Source organism: Nelumbo nucifera, chromosome 2 (genome assembly GCF_055504915.1).
Source record: "Nelumbo nucifera cultivar China Antique chromosome 2, China Antique-T2T, whole genome shotgun sequence".
NCBI classification, from domain to species: domain Eukaryota; kingdom Viridiplantae; phylum Streptophyta; class Magnoliopsida; order Proteales; family Nelumbonaceae; genus Nelumbo; species Nelumbo nucifera.
The window spans coordinates 87035222-87056449 of record NC_142650.1 but is presented as its reverse complement, the minus strand read 5'-3'; the positions used below and the strand labels follow the sequence as shown (position 1 = coordinate 87056449).

Here is a 21228-nt window from a genome sequence, read left to right as displayed (position 1 = left end):
ATGAAGGTGTGCCAAGCACCCAATATAACAAATTACCTTTTCCACTTTCATTATGCAGTATGGTCTCTACCTATGCAACCAAATGAGATGAATTTTCAACCAAAAAGTAGTGAGATCTCTCAGTTCAAAATTACAAGGACAAGGAAATATGTAATATAATAACTATGTACATTGCATTGTGAAAAATTACACAAAAAACATAGGAGCTAAAGAAACAGATTTTCTGTAGAAAGAGAAACCAAACCTTGTAATCATAAAAATCACTGCCAGCATAACCACTGCTTTCACTCAATTTTCCACTGAACACACGTTCAGGATCATTATCTATTTCTGGATCAACTTCATTTTCTGCATCATGGTATCCATTCTCTTTCGTATCAAGATTTTCATCATCAGTAGACTCCTCACTTCCACTGTTTTCCATCTGAGAATCAGCTGAAAGAGAGCACCTATGTAGATTATCATCCTGAAAAAAAATGTAACACAAATGGCTAAGCACAATTAGAAACAACATGCCTAGACAGTACACACTATAAACAATGGGTTCACTAGCCAAGCCATGGGAGAACAGAACCAAGAAATCTTCAAAGATGGGCCCCCAGAAGTACCCCCTCCACCCCATGAACTCTATTAATGGTTAAAGCTAGGCCCTATTATTCAAGTCTATTAAGAACTATACATGGTGAAAACTTGTGCTCGTCTCAACCCCCACCCCCCAGTGAGCAACCCCTGGCATTCATTGAATACTGCAACACATTAGGCAATAAATAGAATACCAGCAACAAAAGAATGCAATAATGAAAATTGAACATGGAAAGTGTTAACAGGAGTTGTACTTATGCCTCAGGGGCATTTTTGTCTTTGTACTTGTATTTATTTTATTAGTTGGGTTGTCACAATATAAATATAAGTGCTGGCACCACCAGCCTATCTTTTTGACTCAAAATCCTTTTCTCCTCTCTTCTCACTTCTCTCCACTGATTCTCCAATACATTCTATGAAAAAAACATGATACCAGAGCATCGGTTTTGGGATTAAAGACAGTTTGATCAAATGTTTCTTCAGATTTTCTTCCTTTTTGATCAAATCTAGAGGAAAGTACATATGCCTCAGGGGCATTTTTGTCTTTGTACTTGTATTTATTTTATTAGTTGGGTTGTCACAATATAAATATAAGTGCTGGCACCACCAGCCTATCTTTTTGACTCAAAATCCTTTTCTCCTCTCTTCTTGCTTCTCTCCACTGATTCTCCAATACATTCTACAAAAAAAACATGGTACCAGAGCATCGGTTTTGGGATTAAAGACAGTTTGATCAAATGTTTCTTCTTCAGATTTTCTTCCTTTTTGATCAAATCTAGAGGAAAGTACATTGACTGTTCTGTAAGTGTTTTTTTCTGCTGTTTTTTCCTTCTTTTCTAGGTCGTGTGCCAAGAAACCCCCTGTAAAAGGGGTGAACAGATGCTGTGAAGGTGTTCTCAGCCCCATGTAGATCATGTGATCCATTTTTGTACCCCGGTAGCCGAGTTGTGTTGGTCTGGATAACCTGTATCAGCTGTAACAGCAGTTCAATATGTTGTTTCTGGTGTTTGTTGTATTTGTGTGGCCTCAAATAGGGTGAAATGGTCCTTGTGGGGTGGGTCTGTCCAGACCAGAAATATAGCTGTTTTATTCTGCAACTCTTTTCAGCAGTGTGGTAATGTGCCTTCTTTGGTTCGAACAAAGGGGAATGATCTTATAGTTCTGGTTTATGTGAAAAGTATTCTCGTAACAGCGGTGATAGTTTCATTCTTTCCTGCTGCTCTTTGTGAATGAAATAGTGTAATCAGCTCTTTCTAGCGTGTCTTCTGAGGATTTACTTGTCTCCGGTGTGTCCTCTGGTCACAATGGAGTGAGTGGAGGATTAGACATGAACTTACCTACAGCCGTAGGGGATTAAACTCTACATAAATGCAAGGAGGAAGATAGGTTATATTAATGGTAAGACTAAAGAACCAAACTCAAGGTGTGCAGACCATGATAGGTGAGACCAAGACAACAGCATGGTCATGTCGTGGTTGTTACTGTCCATGCTGCCACAGGTGAGGAAGACATTCATGTGGACAGAAACTGCTTTTGAGATTTGGGAGCAAGCTAAATCTATTATCTACATATTCAAAGCAACGCCATTATGCAAAGATTTATCAGTTGCAAGCTGCTTCATCAACCTGCAAGAAAGGGAGAGGAGTCTTTCCACATACTACTCAGGTTTAGCCTTCATCTAGAAAGAATTGGATCACTATCAGAATATAGATTGGAAATGTGATGCAGATTATAAGGGCCTACAAATCTCTAGTCTCTTAGCAACGGGTTTTTGCTTCTTTTGGGACTGAACCCCATGACTGAATCTATTAGGGTTTAGATATTGGGAAGTAAAGATCTATGCAGAGAAGATGGGCCGAATGACCTATAGCCCACAGTTGTTACTTATCTTTATATTTCTGTTCTATTTTTTTTAATGGGCCTTCTCTTATGGGCCTGTTAAACTCTTTTATTTTGTTTAATTAGCTAGCCGCCCAATTAAGGGCCTACTTGTAATTTCAGAAAATAGTGATTAATTCTTAATGAAAAGATTAGGGAAAGGAGGGGATGTACGAATAACTCTTCTCCTCGCCCTTCTCACGACCAAACTCTTCTTCTTCTTCTTCTTGCTGCTGCTATCTCCTCTGTTTTTTCCCCTTTTTTAATCAGTTCTCTTATTCCTTTTAGATTGTTTTCTTCTTGGTACCAGAGCAGGTTCCTTTTCTTTCTTTACCCTTTTTTTCTTTTTTTTTCCCATACACTGTGTATGGAGAGTTGAATCGAATGATTGATTGAAGAAGATATTCAGCCCAGTTGGTAGTGGTTTTTTGGAGAAAAGAAAGATATCCTATTCAACGTTTTGACAGTCTTTGGAATTTGTGCCCAAAACCCTAATCAACTAGAGAGTTCTGATTGCAGGTTCCACAGGAAGATTCACCTTGGCGCTCAGTGGCTGAAGGGGTTCATTTTGTTAACCTTGAAGATCAATCCAAGCTTTGTGGAGTTCTGTGAAGCCTACAGGGAGCGGCTGTCTTTTTTCTATTTCTCTCGGGTTCTGGGTGAGACACAGTTGGCCGTTAGGGATCTGTAAAGGTTGGAACTTGGTGTTTTCTATTTCCTGTCATCATTATTTGTCATCTGAAATTGTTTTTGGAGTTGTTCGAGGAAGATAGATGTCTCTGGAGTTGAAAGTAAGTTGGGCTCAGAGTCCGGACAGGTCCCGGGAGCACTTGTAGACTCTTTAATGGCTGTGACCAAAGTCAAGCTTGATGGGACTAACTATCTAGCATGGTCACAATCAATAAAGAACATGTTTGTAGTAGAGGCAAATGGGGGTATATTTCCGGGAGCAAGAAAGCACCAAAGGAAGATGACCCATCTTATGAGAAATGGTTGCAAGAGAATTACACTATTATTGGGTGGTTAGTGAATTTGATGCAACCACAAATTAGTTAGCACTATTTGTGGATGAATTCTGCTAAGGAAATATGGGATAGTGTTGCTGAAACCTATTTATAAAAACTGCATGTGGCCAGAGCATATAAGTTAAGAAGAGATGTGAATAATCTAAGGTAGGGGGAGAGACCTTTAGCAGTCTACTTCTCAATGCTGAAATCCTTGTGGCAAGAGATAGATCTCATGGAAACAGTTGTCTAGGGAAAGTACAAATGATGCGGAGACATATAGAATATTAGTTGAGAGGAATAGGGTTTTTGAATTCCGGATAGGGCTGAATCTAGAGTTCGATATTACCAGACAGGATATCCTCGCTAAAGACAATGTATCTTTGTCTCAAGCTTATGCCATGGTGAGCAATAAGGAGAGCAGAAGGCTGGTTCAGGTTAAAGAACTATTCTAGTTGACCATTTTGCTAATATGGGGTTGAAACCTAAGATGACTACAGGTGGTACAGGGAAGAAGGAGGTTATATGTGAATATTGTAAGAAACCAAGACATACAAAGGATAAATATTGGAAGCTACATCCAAATCTTATTCCACCTCGTTTTCAAAAGAAGGTCAAAAATGGGAAGACCGGGAGTCCCAATATAGCCACAGTTTTAGATAAGAAATATGGAAGGATGATCAGCCACCTTGAGAGTGCAGCCACCTCCTCCAACTCTTCAGGCAACCCAACTACGTCTACATTTGCTCATTCAGGTATACGTGCTACTGCCAACCATGTAGCCATCTCAAATAATTGTAGGATCCCTTGGATTATTGATTCTGGTGCTTCTGATCATATGACCAGCATTTCCTCTCTGTTTAGCTCTTATGACTTACTTTCTGGCCATGATAAGATTACCCTAGCTGATGGCTCTCTTTTTCCCATCTTTGGCAAGGGAGTCATCAAGGCCACAAACTCCCTTTCCCTTACATTTGTCCTTCATGTCCCTAGACTGCATAGCAATTTGATGTCAATGAGTAGCCTAACTATATCCTTAAACTGCAGTGTAACCTTCTTTCCTTCTTATTGTGTTTTTTAGGACCTGAAGTCTTAGAAAGTGATTGGGAGTGGCCATGAGGCGAATGGGATATATCTGCTAGATACTACTGGACAAAGCCAAGGACAACCTGAAAGAATTGCTTTTGGGTCTACTTCTTCAGAGTTTTTTAGTCGTGTCATGTTATGTCATTTTCGTTTGGGTCATTTATCCTTTTCTGCTTTGAGTCATTTATTCCCAGAGTTGGTTAAGGGAATTAACTTGTCTAGTCTTCATTGTGAGTCTTGTGAGTTATCAAAACATTGTAGAAGCACTTATCCTTTAAGTAATAAGAGATCCACTTTTCCTTTTCATATTGTGCACTCTGATGTGTGGGGGCCATACCACTTGCCCTTCTATGGGTGGTTATCGATATTTTATCTTGTCCATTGACGATTTTTCTTGGTATACTTGGTTATTTTTTATGAGATCTTGTGATGAAGTTCCCAAGCTTATAAGACAATTCCATGAATTTGTTCTTACCCAGTTTGATACAAGAATCAAAATATTTTAGGTCTAATAATGCAAAAGAATACTTTGAGAAACACCTCACCTCTTATCTCACTAACTTTGGGGTCATCCACCAGAGCTCTTGTGTTCGTACTCCAAAACAAAATGGATAACTGAGAGGAAGAATCACCACATAGTTGAAGTAGCAAGAAGCATTTTTTTTGCCTCACATGTTCCTACAAAGTTCTGGGGGGATGTTCTCACTGCAACATACCTAATCAATCGTATGCCATCTAGAGTTTTGGGCTTTAAGTCTCCTTTGAACCTTCTTTATCTAGATAAGGACCTTTTTTCTCTTCTCCTTTGTGTCTTTGGCTGCACCTGTTATGTACACATTTCTAGTACCCGGAGACATAAATTTGAACCAAAGGCCCATAAGTGTTGTTAGTGTCGAGTATGTAGGGGTATTTCTATCTTTATACTTATGTTGAGGTTACTGATGTGTAATATTATGTTAGAACTAGTGTTCCTCACTTAAGTAGGAGCACGTGTGTCTTTTCCATTATGTTAGTAATATAAAACATATCTGGCTGAATGGGAGAGGTAATTTTTCTCTCATTCGAACCAGACTTTTGTTCTCTTCTTTTCTTCTTTCTCTCTCTCTCTTCTTTCTTCTTTCTTCTCCTCTCTTCTTGGCTGTTAGACTAGCAGGACTCAAGGGAAGGCCGAATTATAATATGGTACCAAAGCTCAACTAAGCAACTCGGATCTACCTGGATTTCTGTTTTCAGTGCACCCAGTCTAGGGTTTTCTCTTGGTTTCTTTGTCATCGGTTGGAGATAAGGGAAAGGGCTAAAGAGGAGCGGTCACCCTCTTCCCTTGGAGGTTTCTATGCCTCAGTTGTGGTGTTCGTGGTCGGTTGTTGTGGTTTCTAAGAAGCTCTCACCTAATCGATGAAGAGAAGAGGGCTGATTCGTGTGGTGCAGTGGGTGTCTTGTGTGATCTGATTTTTGTGTAGTCTGATTTTCAGGTGATGAGGTAAGAGATTTCTATGCAATTTTTTTGTTGTGAATCAAATAATACGTATGTTTTAGATCGTATGGTGGGACTTCAAACTGTAGTGTTATAGGGTTTATGCTGATTTCAGTGTGATTCAAAGGGGGAGTGGTTTGCATATAGTGTGGTGAGATTTCAGGTAGTCGTGGGGTAGGGTTTGTGGGGTAAAAAGTGCAATCTTCAGCAATAACAAGTGCTGAAACCAGTGTGATCAGTGTGTGGTGTGGTCTAGTGTGCAGTGTGCCGAATTCAGCAATAACAGAATTCAGCAATGGGAGACAGCAGTGATGGCAAGTCTAATGTGATGGTCCCTACTGATTACCTGAATGTTCAAATGACCTCCTTTAAACTTCATGGAGAGAATTAAGTACCTTGGGCTAAATCTATAGAAGTTTTTCTTAAGGCTAAGAAGAGGGTGAAACACATAAGGGAAGAAAAACCCTTCACTGTTTCTCATGAGTATGATGACTGGGAACAAGAGGATGCACAGATTATCACATGGTTATGGAACAGTATGGAACCCAAGATTAGTGTAAATTTCATGTTTCTTGACACTACCAAAGATGAGTGGTACCATGCCAAGAAGTTGTATTCTGGCCAAGACAATACAACCAGAGTATATCAGTTGTATCAAAAATACTTTAATCTACAACAGGGCAATCAAAGTCTTGAGGAGTACTATGCTAGTATGAGAAACGTTCGTAATGAGTTGAATGTTTATCATCCCCTCACTTCTGATGTCAAAATTCAGCAACAGCAGAGATAACAGTTTGATGTGACTCGATTTTTAGTGGGGCTGAAATCTGAGTATGAACCAGTGTGGGTTTAGATACTAGGAGGGTCAACTCTCCCTTCCTTAAAAGAGGTGTTTGCTCGACTTCAGAGGATTTCTATTGGATCTATTGAAAACTCTAATGTTTCCGATAGGTCAGCCTTTGTAGTATCGAGGGGCCGTGGTGTTAGAGGAGGAGCTCGGGGTGCTCAGTCTGGCTGTAGTGGTAGCAATTGTCTGGTATATGGCCGGAGTGGTGGTGGTGGACCTACATATAACCGTAGTGGTGGTCGTACTGGGGGTAGAGATTCAGGGGGAGCCCGTGGCAAAGGACATAGTTCGAGTCCGAGGAGGTGTACTCACTGTGATATGGATGGACATACCATTAATTATTGCTATGACTTGCATGGTCCACCCTCAACTTGGGCCAATCATGCCATGACTACTGACAGCAACTTCAGACAGGAGAGTCGTTCAGTTGATCAGATGCTTCCTACATTAACAAATGTTCCCGGGAAGGAGATGATGAGCGTCCCCCATGATGAGTATGAGAGGTTTGTCCACGCCACATCTCAGCAGAACATGGCTACTCTCGCACACTCAGGTATGGCTTGTCTGGCATCCACACCCAATCCCTGGATTATTGACTCAGGAGCCTCTGATCACATGACTGGAACTCCAGGTGTGTTTTCTTCCCTCTCTCATTGCTCAACATCACAATCTGTTACCCTTGTTAATGGTTCTACATCCACCATTTGTGGTGTTGGCAGTGTTAACATGACCCCCTTACCTTTATCCTCAGTATTGTATGTCCCTAAATTTCCGTTTAGCCTTATGTGTGTTAGTAAGTTGACCAAGTCACTCAATTGCTCTATTATTTTTTACCCTTCCTCGTGTGTTTTTCAAGATCTCAAGATGGGGATGAAGATTGGTAAAGGGCATGAAATTGGTGGATTGTATTATCTTGACGGTGGTGGAAGAACACAATAGCTCTCCAGTGGCACTGTTGATTTACTCATCCTTCGCTGAAAGTTTTGAAGTCTTTGGTTCTTTCGTTGAGTCAACTTTCTGTTTTAGATTGTGAGCCATGTCAGTTGGGGAAACATCATCGAGTTCCCTTTAGTCCTAGGGTTGATAACCGTGTGTCAAGTCCTTTTTCTTTGGTTCATTCAGATGTTTGGGGTCCTTATAAAGTTGTCATACAATGGATATAGATATTTTGTCATTTTTGTTGATGATTATTCAAGGATGATGTGACTCTATTTAGTGAAAGAAATGAGTGAATTGTTTACCATTTTCCAAAAATTTTATGCTAAGATTCACAACCAATAATGGCCGTGAATATTTCTCTTCATCATTTCAAGAATACTTTGACCAACATGGCATTATACATCAGACCTCATGTAGCTACACCCCCACAACAAAATGGGGTGGCTGAGAAAAAGAATCGTCATCTTTTGGAAACAACTCGATCTCTCAGGCATGACATGAATGTTCCAAACCCTTTTGGAGTGATGCGGTGCTTACTTCTTGCTTCTTGATTAATCAGATGCTCATGTCTATCCTTAATAGTCATTCCCCATTCACTACCTTGTTTCCCACCTTGTCTCTGTCTCCTCTTTCTCCTCAGGTTTTTGGGTGTGTCTGCTTCGTCCAAAGTCTGGGCCCCGGGAAGGACAAGTTAGATGCACGATCCATCAAGTGCATCTTCCTTGGCTATTCCCAGACCTAGAAAGGGTATAAGTGTTATCATCCTAGTTCTCGACGTTCCTTTATGTGTATTGATGTTACCTTCTTTGAGTCTACTCCGTTTTTCTTGGGGTCCGATGATGTTTCATCCGACTCATCACCTCCTCTTCCTCTTCCAGTAGCGGATTATGTTCCTCTTGTTCCAGCTGTGACCAAGTCCTTGCCTCTAGTGCCACCACCTATTGAATAGCCACCTATCCGTCAAGTGTATACACATCGCCCACATGTACCAGCTGCTCCTCCTCCAGCTCCATCAACGTCGACAGATCCGACAGTTGTCCCCATACCAGCCCCAACCCCAGTATCTGATCTTGATCTTCCCATATTTCTGATTATGTTTCACTCACTCATATTTCCGCTTCCCATCGCCAGTTTATCTCTTTGTTATCCTCTGTTGTTGTCCCTGAGGATGTCCAAGAAGCCCTTGCCTCTCAAGGATGGTGTCGTGCAATGGAAGCAGGTTGTCGGTTGTAAGTGGGTTTATACTGTTAAGTACTTACCTGATGGTAATGTAGAGCGACTGAAAGCTAGATTGGTTGCAAAAGGGTACTCCCAAACCTATGGTATTGACTACACAGAGACCTTCTCCCTGATTGCTAAGATAGGTTTGGTTCGTATTGTGATCTCTCTTGCTACTATGTATGATTGGCCCCTCTATCAGCTTGATATCAAGAATGCAAGGTGATTTGCTCGAGGAGGTCTATATGGAGCATCCACCGGGGTTTGTGGCTCAGAGGAGGATGGTAGGGTTTGCAGACTAAACAAGGCTATTTATGGGCTTAAACAGTCTCCTCGAGGATGGTTTGGTAGGTTTAATGAGGTGGTAAAGAAGTTTGGAATGAAACAGTGCCAAGTTGATCATTCAGTCTTCAGTCATGACTCTCAAGCAGGAAAAATCCTATTGGTGGTGTATGTAGATGATATTGTTATTACCGGGGATGATAAAATGGGCATTGACAGGTTGAAGACCTTTCTACAGGAACATTTTCAGACAAAGGACCTTGGTAAATTGAAATATTTCTTAGGGATAGAAGTAGCAAGGTCTAAGCATGGTTTTAATTTGTGTCAGAGGAAATATGTGCTTGATTTGTTGGAAGAAACAGGTTTGTTAGGTGCTAAACTAGCTTAAACACCTATGGAAACAAACACTAAGTTGAGCAGTGATATGGGTGAAGTGTTTGAAGACCCTCGCAGATACCGGCAACTTGTAGGTAAACTAAACTACCTAACCATTACTCGGCCAGATATTTCATTTGCGATTAGTGTGGCAAGTCAGTTCACGCAGAAACCTCTGGTTCCTCATTGGGATGCAGTTCTAAGAATTGTGAGGTATTTAAAGGGGGCTCCTAGTCGTGGTTTGATATACAAAAGTGGTGGAAAACTTAAAATAGAAGGATATACTGATACTGATTCGGCCGATTCTATGTCTGATAGGAGATTTACCACAGGCTATTGCACTTTTCTTGGGGGTAATCTGGTGACATGGAAAAGTAAGAAGTAGACAGTCGTGGCGAGAAGCAGTGCAGAGGCAGAATATAGAGCTATGGCACATACTACTTGTGAATTAGTGTGGCTAAGGAACCTTTTACAGGAGATGGGATACAATGTTAACACTCCAATGAAGCTCTACTGTGACAATCAAGTTGCAGTTCATATTTCTTCTAATCCGGTGTTTCATGAAAAAACCAAGCACATAGAGGTTGACTATCACTTTGTGAGAGAGAAGGTGCTGAGTGGAGTGATAAACACTGCATATTTTAACACAGGGAACCAGTGGGCAGACTTATTTACTAAAGAATTGAGTCGGGGAAGAGTGGACTACATATGTGACAAGCTGGGATTATATGATATATACTCACCAGCTTGAGGGGGAGTGTTAGTGTCGAATATGTAGGGGTATTTCTGTCTTTATACTTATGTTGAGGTTGCTGATGTGTAATATTATGTTAGAACTAGTGTCCCTCACTTAAGTATGGGCACATGTGTCTTTTCCATTATGCTAGTAAGATAAAACATATCTGGCCGAATGGGAGAGGTCATTTTTCTCTCATTCGAACCAGACTTTTCTTCTCCTTTCTTTCTTCTTGGTTTTTATCAGACTAACAGAACTCAAGGGCAGGCCAAAGTATAATAAGTGCATTTTTCTTGGTTATGCCTCCACATAGAAGGGTTATTGCTGTTTTGGTCCTGGTAGTCGGACTCGTTATGTCTCAATGGATGTCACTTTTGCTGAGTCCAATCATTTCTATGGTTCATCAAAGGGGGAGCATCGTTCACAGGGGGGGTATTTGTCACAGTTGTTTGCACTCCCCCTCCTCATCCTCCTATTCACAAGTGGTACTGACGGCAAAAGACCAGGAGTGAGCAGATTGTTTCCTCTACACCACATGAGCCTCCTACACTTCCAATTGTTGAAGAGACAACATGTGCTGAGGTCACACCCTTGCAGCCTTCCTTCCCAGACCTTGATGCTCCTATTGGCATTAAGAAAGGTAAACGGAAGTATACTACACATTGCATTTCTAAACATCTTTCCTATGGCCTTCTTTCACCTTCATATTAATCCTTTCTTTCCTTTGTTGCTTCTAACCCTATACACACGTCTGTATCAGAAGCTCTTTCAATTCCAAAATGAAGGGATGCTATGAGAACCGAGATAGAGGCTCTGCACAAGAATGACACAGGGGAAATGGTTGATTTACCTGAAGGGAAAGAGCCAGTGGGTTAAGTGGGTGTATACCATCAAATACCATGCTGATGGCTCTATTGAGAGGTACAAAGCTCGATTGGTTGCAAAAGGTTATACACAGACTCATGCGATTGACTACCTAGAGACTTTTGCCCCTGTTGCAAAGATGACCTTTGTGAGGGTCCCGCTATCTTTGGCAGCTCATTTAGATTGGCCCCTTTATCAACTAGATGTGAAAAATGCCTTCTTGATTGGAGAATTACATGAGGAGGTTTATATGTCCCTCCCACCAGGAATGTATGCCACAGACATGGAGGGTAAGGTGTGCAAGCTGAAGAAGTCTCTCTATGGGCTCAAACAGTCACCTAGAGCCTGGTTTGAAAGGTTTAGGGCTGCTCTTGTTAATTTTGGTTACACATAGACTTAGTCTTACCATACCGTTTTTGTGAAGAGGAGAGGTTCATTAGTGGTATATCTTATAGCCTATGTGGATGACATTGCGCTGGCTAGCACTGATGTGACAAGGATTGATAAATTTAAATCCTTCCTTCATACAGAGTTTGAGATCAAAGACCTAGGGGAATTGAGGTATTTCCTAGGTATTGAAGTGGCTCGGTCTAAAGATGGAACCTTTATTTCTCAACGCTAGTATGTGCTAGACTTGCTTACTGAAATAGGTAAAATGGGTGCAAGGCCAGTGGCTACCCCTATTGATATGAGTCATAAACTTTCTGCCTTCGATGGAGAACTGTTGAAGGATAAGGGAGTGTTTCAAAGGTTACTAGGGAAACTACTATACCTTTATATGACTCAACTTGACATTGCATTGCTGTTAGCTACATTAGCTAGTTCATGCATGCTCCCAGATATGAATGTTCCAAAAATTGTGAAAGATTATGAGCATACAATATTCACCATATTTCAGAAAGAAAACCAAATCTACCAATTTGACAATGCAAAGGAGTATTTTCATTATGACCACACTGAATTCTTTACCTCACATGGAACCCTTCACTGTACTTCATGGGCTATTCTTCACCCAAACAAAATGGGGTTGCAAAAAGAAAAAAGTATCACCACGAGATTGCTCGTGGGTTGTTCTTCATATGAATGTTCCTAAATGTTTTTGGATGGATGCTATTTTCTCTGCTACTTATCTCATTGATTGTACGCCATCTCGGGTTTTGCAGTATAATAAGGCCCAACGTTAGCTGTTTTGATGCTATTTTGTCCCCATGCATGTGTTTGGTTGTCGTTGTTTTGTTCATGACCTATCTCCCTCCTATGGTAAACTTAACCCTAATGCAATTTTGCATCATCTTTCTTGTGTTACCCTTCTTCTCAAAAGGGTTATCAGTGTTTTGATTTAGTCTCCAGGAAATACTATGTCTCTACAAATGTGTCATTTAAGAGTGACCCGTTCTTTCCTATTTCTCCTTCAGGGGAGAGTAGGTTGACCGCCTACTCTGCCTCAAAAGGGTTATAAGGTATACAGCAATGCTGGCCGCCTCCACCCAAAACTGGGAGGGTAGAGGGAATCTTGCAAGAGTTCTGAATACACTCAAGATGTGTTTATTCTTTTTGTCTACCACCCCATTTTGTTCTTGGGTACCAAAACAGAATTTCTGAGATTGAATACCTTGTTGTTACAAGTAAATTTGAAAATCCTCATCAAAATACTCTCCCCCTAAATCTGAACATAGAATGCAAATGTTGGTTTTGAACTAGGTAGCAACATGGGCCTGAAACAGTTTGAAGGTAGAGAACACTTCGGATTTCTTGCAAAGAATATAAGTCCAAGAAAAACGGGTGCAATCATCAATGAAAGTCATATAAAGTCCCTGTACCCCATCCTAGAGACCCCTTCTTCTGATTGGACTCACCCCCTTTTGGAAGTTGAGTAGGGCACTCTGTAATGATATGTCCCTATTATTTGCAATAAGTGCAAATGTTCTTTTTTCTTGTAGTGTGAGACAACATGTCTGAATTATTTACATTCATAACACTGTACTCAAGAAAGCTCTTTCTTCTCCATGGGCTTCGTTGCAAGGAAGAAAACATCTATGTTAGAATCCCTCTTCCCATCAAATGTAGTCTAAGTAACCAGTCCGGTTTCGTTCTTAAAAGGTCCCCAAGAATAGTGCCTAGGTCTGGAAGAGACTCTCTAGTGAGAATATTAGACCTAACAACTTCAAATTTAAGCCTGAGATGCATTAGGAAATGCATCATTTTACTTCCACCAAAATGTGCCTTCATAAACTTCATACAACAATTTGAGTGGTCTTCTCCCATGTGTACCAGTTCATACTCATTCCAGAGGTTAATAAACCCACCATGGTATTCCTAAATTCTCATTTCTCCTTGATGATAAGAAAATATGTCAACTTCAATTTGGTATTGTCTAGAGAGTTTTGATTGCTGATAAACCTTCTCAAGATAATGATACATCTCAAAAGCTAATGGCACAATAATAAAATACCAAGAAGTTTCTTACTTATCTAAAAAAGGTGTTAGAGTCGGCTGTAGAAGGGTAGTATAGACCTTTTATATTAAGTTATATGTTAATTGTTTAGCTGATGTGGCTCTCACTTAAGTGAGGGCATAAGTGTAATTCTTGTTTATTTAGAAAACTATAAATAAGGGCTGGCCGACTAGAGAAGACGAGTTTCCTCTCTAGTCCGACTGGAGCTGTTCTTCTTCTTCTCCTTCTTATCTGAAATCGTACAGACACTATATGTGAATTTTATCATGGTATCAGAGCCATGATAACCAGTTCAGAACAGTCTCCTTTTCTCACTGATAGCTAGGAGTTTCTCAGAAAGAAAGAAAAAAAAAAAAAAAGGACTGGTCGTTTTCTCCTTCTGGGGGTTTTCATGCCTCTAATGAGTGCTGTTGTTGTGGTTTTGTGTGGTTGGTAGAAAACCCTCTACTCGGCAGTTCAAAGAGGGCTGGTTTCATGAGGATGGTGACAGTGCAGATTTGGTAAAACAGGTACATGATCTCTGAATCAAATTGTGTTGTGTAGCAGAAAAAAAAATTTATATGTTGCAGAACTAAATGTCTTATTCGTGAGGTGTATTGTGAGGGTTTATGGTGCTGACAGTGGATGGCAGCAGTGGTGTTATTGCTAACAGTGGTGAAGAATTGTGAGTGTTGTTGCTGAAACCTATGATAGTAGGAACCCTAATAGTATTCAGTTGTTAGTGTGTAATGTGGTGACTAATTAGTGCAGTAGAGTGACAACCTAGTGGTAGAATTTCTCCCTTTTTCCTTGTGCAGTCATGGGAGACAGCAGTGAATGCAAATCAAGTGTGATGGTCCCTTTTGATTATTTGAATGTGCAGATGACTTCTATAAAACTGAATGGTGAGAATTATGTGCGTTGGGCTAAATCTGTTGAAGTTTTTCTGAAAGCCAAGAAGAAAGCGAAGCATGTGAGGGAAGATAAACCCCCAATTGATTCTCAGGGATATAGGGATATGATGAGTGGGAGCAAGAGGATGCTCAAATTATGACATGGCTATGGAACAGTATAGAATCCAAAATCAATGTGAACTTCATGTTTTTAGATGCATCCAAGGAGGCCTGGGATCATGCAAGGAAGCTTTATTCTGGACAAGATAACACTACCAGGGTTTACCAACTGTACCAAGAGTATTTCAATTTGCAACAAGGGAATCAGAGTCTTGAGGACTATTATGCAAGTGTTAGAAATCTGCGAAATGAGTTGAATGTATATCACCCTCTTACACCTGATGTCAAAATTCAACAACAACAAAGAGCAGTTGGATGTGACCAGATTTTTAGTAGGGTTGATGTCTGAATATGAACCGGTAAGGACAGAGATACTAAGTGGGTCTGCTCTTCCCTCTCTTGAGGAAGTGTTTACTTGTCTCCGGAGGATCTCAGTCAGACCCACAGAGAGTTCCACTATATCAGATAGGTCTGCATTTGCAGTTACAAGAGGGGGAGCCCGTGGTGGTAAAGGAGGTCAACCTGGCCATGATAGTGCTGGTGGACCCATGTATGGTCGTGGTGGTGGTCGTGTTGGAGGTCGAGACTCGGGGGGAGACCATGGTAGAGGACGTGGTAATACTTAGAGATGTACACATTGTGGTATGGAGGGACATACTATCAACTTCTAGTATGATCTACATGGCCCACCTTCAACCTGGGCAAATCATGCAACCGTAAATGGTGGTGGTTCGAGACAAGAATCTCAACATACTGATCAGATACCCTCTACATCTACAGATGCCTCTAGAAAGGAGATGTTGAGTGTTCCACGGGATGAGTATGAGCGGTTCATTCAAGGTACATCTCAGCAGAACACAGCTACCGTTGCACACTCAGGTACGGCTTGTCTGGTGTCCAAACCTTCCCATTGGATTATAGATTCTAGAGTTTCCGATCATATGACTGGTGTAGCGAAATATAGAGGGAGAGAAAGGAGAAAATATTTTCTTTGTTTCATTTTAAAACACATTGAGCATACAACTTAAATAAGAAAAGATAGGAAAGGCTAACCCTAGAATCTCTCACAATTAGGGATTGACTAATTCTTTCCCTTAATCCTAGGATATGACTTTCCTAAATTTATTCAAATCTCTAACAATCAAATCCTAACTTTCCTAATTTACCAACACTCTCCCTCAAGTTGGTGCAAAGATATCTATCATGCCCAACTTGCTAACTTGAACCTCAAATGGTTGTCTCAACAAGCCCTTAGTCAAAACATCTACAATTTGATGCGTAGTTGGTACAAACGGAGTGCAAATTATTCCCTCTTCAAGCTTCTCCTTTATAAAGTGTCTGTCAATCTCAATATGTTTCGTTCTGTCATGTAGAACCGATTATGAGCTGATAGCTGCCTTGTTATCACAATACAATTTCATAGGAAAACTCACTAGTCTCTTAAGATCTGCTAGAACCCTCTTTAGCCAAAGACCTCACACACTCCTTGAGCCATTGATTTGAATTCAGCCTCAGCACTACTTCTAGCAACTACACTTTGCTTCTTACTCCTCCAAGTAATTAAATTGCCCCAAAGAAACGTGCAGTACCCCAAAGTTGACCTTCTATCTGTAATCAAACCTGCCCAATCCGCATCTGTATACACCTCAACCCCTCTCTTCTCATTTTTCTTGAAGAAGAGTCCTTTTCCTGGTGTGCCTTTCAGATACCTAAGAATTCGATACACAGCTTCAAGATGTTCTTCGTACGGGGAGTGCATAAATTGACTCACAATGCTCACAGCGAAGGCAATATCAGGACGTGTATGTGACAAGTAAATCAATCTTCCAACCAGTCTTTGGTACCTACCCGTATCTACTGGAACCCCATCTTTAACTTCTCCAAGTTTAGCATTAACTTCTATCAGAGTGTCTGAAGGTTTGCAACGACTCATTCCAGTTTCTTTCAAGAGATCTAGAATATACATTCGTTGCGAAACCAAATTAACCTTCTTTGATCTTGCCACTTCCATTCCAAGAAAGTACCTTAGCTGGCCTAAGTCTTTAATCTCGAATTCCTTGGCTAAGCTCTGCTTCAGTCTGCTCATCTCTTCTATATCATCTCTAGTCAAGATTATGTCACCCATGTAGACAATCAAAACCGAGACCTTGTCTTTGGTGGATCTCTTTGTGAAAAGAGTATGATCAGATTGTCCTTGACTATATCCTTGACTTTTAACAAACCTTGTGAATCTTTCAAACCAGGCTCTGGGAGACTATTTAAGTCCATATAGAGACTTTTTTAGCTTGCATACCTTAGTTCCAAACTTCTCAGTGAAACCAGGTGGAGGCTCCATATACTTCTTCCTTCAAGTCTCCATTCAAAAAGGCGTTCTTCACATCCAGATGATTCAGTGGCCAATCAAGATTAGCTGCAACAAATAAGAGTACTCAAACTGTATTTAGCTTCGCCACTAGAGAAAAGGTCTCAGAGTAGTCCACTCCATATGTCTGAGTAAAGCCTTTAGCTACTAGGCGAACCTTGTATCTCTCCAAGGATCCATCTGAGTTGTATTTCAGAGTAGACACCCATTTACAACCAACAACTGTCTTCCCATCCGGCAGATCCACTTTCTCCCAAGTAGCATTCTTTTCCAAAGCTCTCATCTCCTAAAAAATAGCTTCTTTCCACTCAGGAACATTTAGAGCCTCCTGGATACTGTTAGGAATGGATACACTAGACACTTGTGAAATAAAAGCACAATATGAAAGTGAAATATGTATGTAAGATACAAAATTTGACAAATGATGTTTTGTACAAGACCTAACACCTTTCCTAAGAGCAATGGGAAGGTCAAGCTAACTAGAAGAATTTGACTCAGAATTACCTGGAGGAATATTTTCAGGAACTTTTAAAAAATTATCATGAATTTCATGATCCAACCTCTAATCAGATTCTTGTTGATGTTGCGAAATAGTGCTTCTCCTTTTCTAGGCTAGATATTCCTTCGAATATACAAGACCTTTATACCGTTTCGCACGCATCTCTATTGTTTCAGCTTTTTCATTTTGAAAAAGCATTACCAAAGGTTGTTCAATGGTAGACTCAACATTTTCAATATTTAATTCATTTGTTTCCACTAATTTTGTATTTTCTGCCTCACTTTCTTTCGGTGACCAATTGTGAGGAACATCATTATGGACAAATTCAAACATTAAATCAGAACCATCTAAAAAACCATCTTCACTAGTGTTGCTCTCCCCCTAAAGATGGGAGTTGTTGTAGTATGAGGTTCCTTCACAGAAGGTGACATCCATAGACACAAGCATCTTTTTCAAAACTGGATCAAAGCATTTGTAACCTCTCTGATTAGTGGGATAGCCTATAAAAATACATTTATGTGCTTTTCGATCAAGTTTTGAACGTTTAGGATCATGGTTATGAACAAATGCCACACTTCCAAAAATTTTTAAGAGAATGTTTGTCACTAGCCGAGAGTTTGGAAAACAGTCAGTGAAAACCTGTGTGGGTGTTTTAAAATCCAAAATTCGTGTAGGCAGTCTGTTAATCAAATAAGTGGTTAAAACTGCTTCCCCCCAAAGATACTTAGGAACCTTAGTTTCAAAACTTAGAGCTCTAACAACTTCAAGCAGATGTTTGGTTTTCCTTTCAGCCACCCCGTTTTGTTGAGGTGTATTATTACACGAACTTTGGTGTACAATTCCTTTCTCAGCAAAAAAATTCCCTAACACATTGTTAAAAAATTCATTTCCATTATCACTTTGAAAAATTTTAATCTGAATCTGAAATTGTGTTTGAACCATGTTGTAGAAATTTTTGAACACAGTTTCAACATCAGATTTCGCTTTCAAAAGGAAAACCCAAGTGACCCTAGTATGATCATCAATAAAAGTAATGAACCAACATTTTCAAGAAAGAGTTGTCACTCTAGAAGGACCCCAAACATCATTGTGAATCATGGTAAATGGTTTTGATTTTTTATATGGTTGAGACGGAAAAACAGCACAATGATGTTTTGCTAATTCACAAGATTCACACTGGAAAATTGAATGATTTTTATTCATGAATAACTAAGGAAATAAATGCTTTAAATATTGAAAGTTATGATGTCCTAATCGATAATGCCATAACAAAACTTCACTGTCACTAGAAACAGAAATAGAATTGAAACAAGTCTGTCGGTCTTGCCTTCCAAAGGTTGATCCTTTATTAAAGAGGTAGAGGCCACCATCCTATTTAGCACCCCCAATCATCTCCCCCGAGGTTAAATCCTGAACTTCACAACGAGAAGACCAAAAATTAACTCGACAATTATGATCAAGGGTTAGTTTACTGATAGACAAGAGATTGTATGATAGGTTAGGAACATGCAGAACATCTTTAAGGTTTAAAGAAGGAGAAATAGACATTGTTCCTTTCCCAGCAATAGTAGCAAAGGAACCATCTGCAATTTTAACATTTTGATTCCCTACACAAGGTGTATATGAAGAAAAGAATTGCAAAGTGCCGGTCATATGATCAATGGCACTTGAATCTAATATCCAGGAGCCATTAGACTTGTACAAGCAATGGCTGCAGTGAAAAAATTACCTGACTGAGCTAGAGAACAGGATGGGTTAGAATTTTCTAAAGATTGAGATTGAAACATTTTATATAAGTGCTCTATTTGTTCCTTTGTGAAAGGAAGACTCTGAGGATGATTGCTTCCCTGGATCCGAAGTGCTCACTTGAAACGCGCGGACATCTCCCCCTGACTTGTCACTGCCTGGTCTTTTCTACCAACCCGCCGGTTTCCTGTGCAGCTTCCAGCAGGTTTCCCGAGTATGCCACAGCTTTCTACAATGGTCACACCAAGGCCTCTGCTTTCCTCCTCGTCTATCTCCTTCTAAGTCTGCACCTCGGGCTACAAGAGCAGACACCTCATTCTCTGTTTTTGTCACTAACATTCTTCAACATCACTTGCCGCCGTGCTTCTTCTCTACGCACTTCCGAAAAAACTTCTCTCATAGTCGGCAAGGGCTTTCGCCCTAAGATACGTCCCGAAACCTCATCAAGTTCTTTATTCAAACCAGCCAAGAAAACAAATACCCGGCCTCTTTCTATCTTCTTTTTGTACCGAGCACTGTCACTCAGACTTTCCCATTCTTCTTCAAATAAATCCAACTCCTGCCAAACAGTCATCATCTCATTATAATAAGCTGTTACTTCACGTTCACCTTGCTGCATCTTCCACATTCGGGTATTCAATTCGAACAATTGTGAATGATTGTCCAAATCCGAATAGGTTTCCCTAATTGCTTCCCACACATCGCGAGCCGTCGGCAGGAACATGAATGGTTTTCCAACCACCGGATCCATAGAGTTGATCAACCAGGCGGTAACCATCAAATTTTCGAATCGCCACTGCCTGTACTTTGGATCATCAGTGGATGGCGGTTTCAGTTCGCCGTTCAAATAGCCGAGTTTCCCTTTGCCGTCGATCACCAACCGCACGGACTGAGTTTCCCTTTGCCGTCGGTCACTGGCTGAACACCTCCCTCTGAAGACGTCACACCGCTAGTAGCATCCGAAGAGGCTGAACCGGAGCCAACCATGGCGGCCTTAAAATTCATGATCGAACCCTAAGGCTCGGATACTATGTAGCGAAATATAGAGGGAGAGAAAGGAGAAAATATTTTCTTTGTTTCATTTTAAAACACATTGAGCATACAACTTAAATAAGAAAAGATAGGAAAGGCTAACCCTAGAATCTCTCACAATCAGGGATTGACTAATTCTTTCCCTTAATCCTAGGATATGACTTTCCTAAATTTATTCAAATCTCTAACAATCAAATCCTAACTTTCCTAATTTACCGACAACTGGAACTCCAGGTGTGTTTTCATCCATTTCTCCGTCCTCCACATCACAATCTGTTACTCTTACCAATGGCTTTACATCTGCCGTATGTGGTGTTGGTAATGTTGACACAGACTCATTATCCCTATCCTTAGTTTTATATGTTACCAGGTTTCCCTTTAACCTGATGTCTGTTAGTAAATTGACTAAATCTCTTAATTGCTCTATAACTTTTTACCCTTCCTCTTGTGTGTTTTAGGATCACAAGAAGGGGATGAAGATTGGTGGAGGGCATTAAGCTGGTGGATTGAATTATCTTGATGGAGGTGGTTCGACAATAACTCTTCAGACATCTCTTTCTTCTCATCAGTGGTACTGCAAACTTGGTCATCCGTCCCTTAGAGCTCTTCATTTACTTGTTTCGTCGTTTAGTCACCTTTCTACTTTGAATTGTGAGTCATGTCAGTTTGGGAAACATCATTGTGTTCCCTTTCGTCCTAGATTAGATAGTCGTACATCGAGTCCTTTTTCTTTACTCCATTCGAACATCTGGGGTCTAAATAGAATAGTGTCTTATAATGGTTACAAGTACTTTGTAATTTTTGTTGATGATTATTCAACGATGACATGGCTTTACCTTATGAAAGAAATGAGTGAA

The 21228-nt window shown here is 40.3% G+C and overlaps 1 protein-coding gene across 1 annotated transcript in view; it reads right to left on the bottom strand.

The window, feature by feature from the left end:
* The window catches only part of LOC104606092 (rho GTPase-activating protein 7-like), a 124538-nt gene that overhangs the window by 41055 nt on the left and 62255 nt on the right, over window positions 1-21228 (bottom strand). Inside the window, exon 13 of the mRNA XM_010271138.3 lies at window positions 245-466. Coding sequence (XP_010269440.2) covers window positions 245-466 — 222 coding nt within the window. The remainder of the gene's footprint in view (window positions 1-244; window positions 467-21228) is intronic.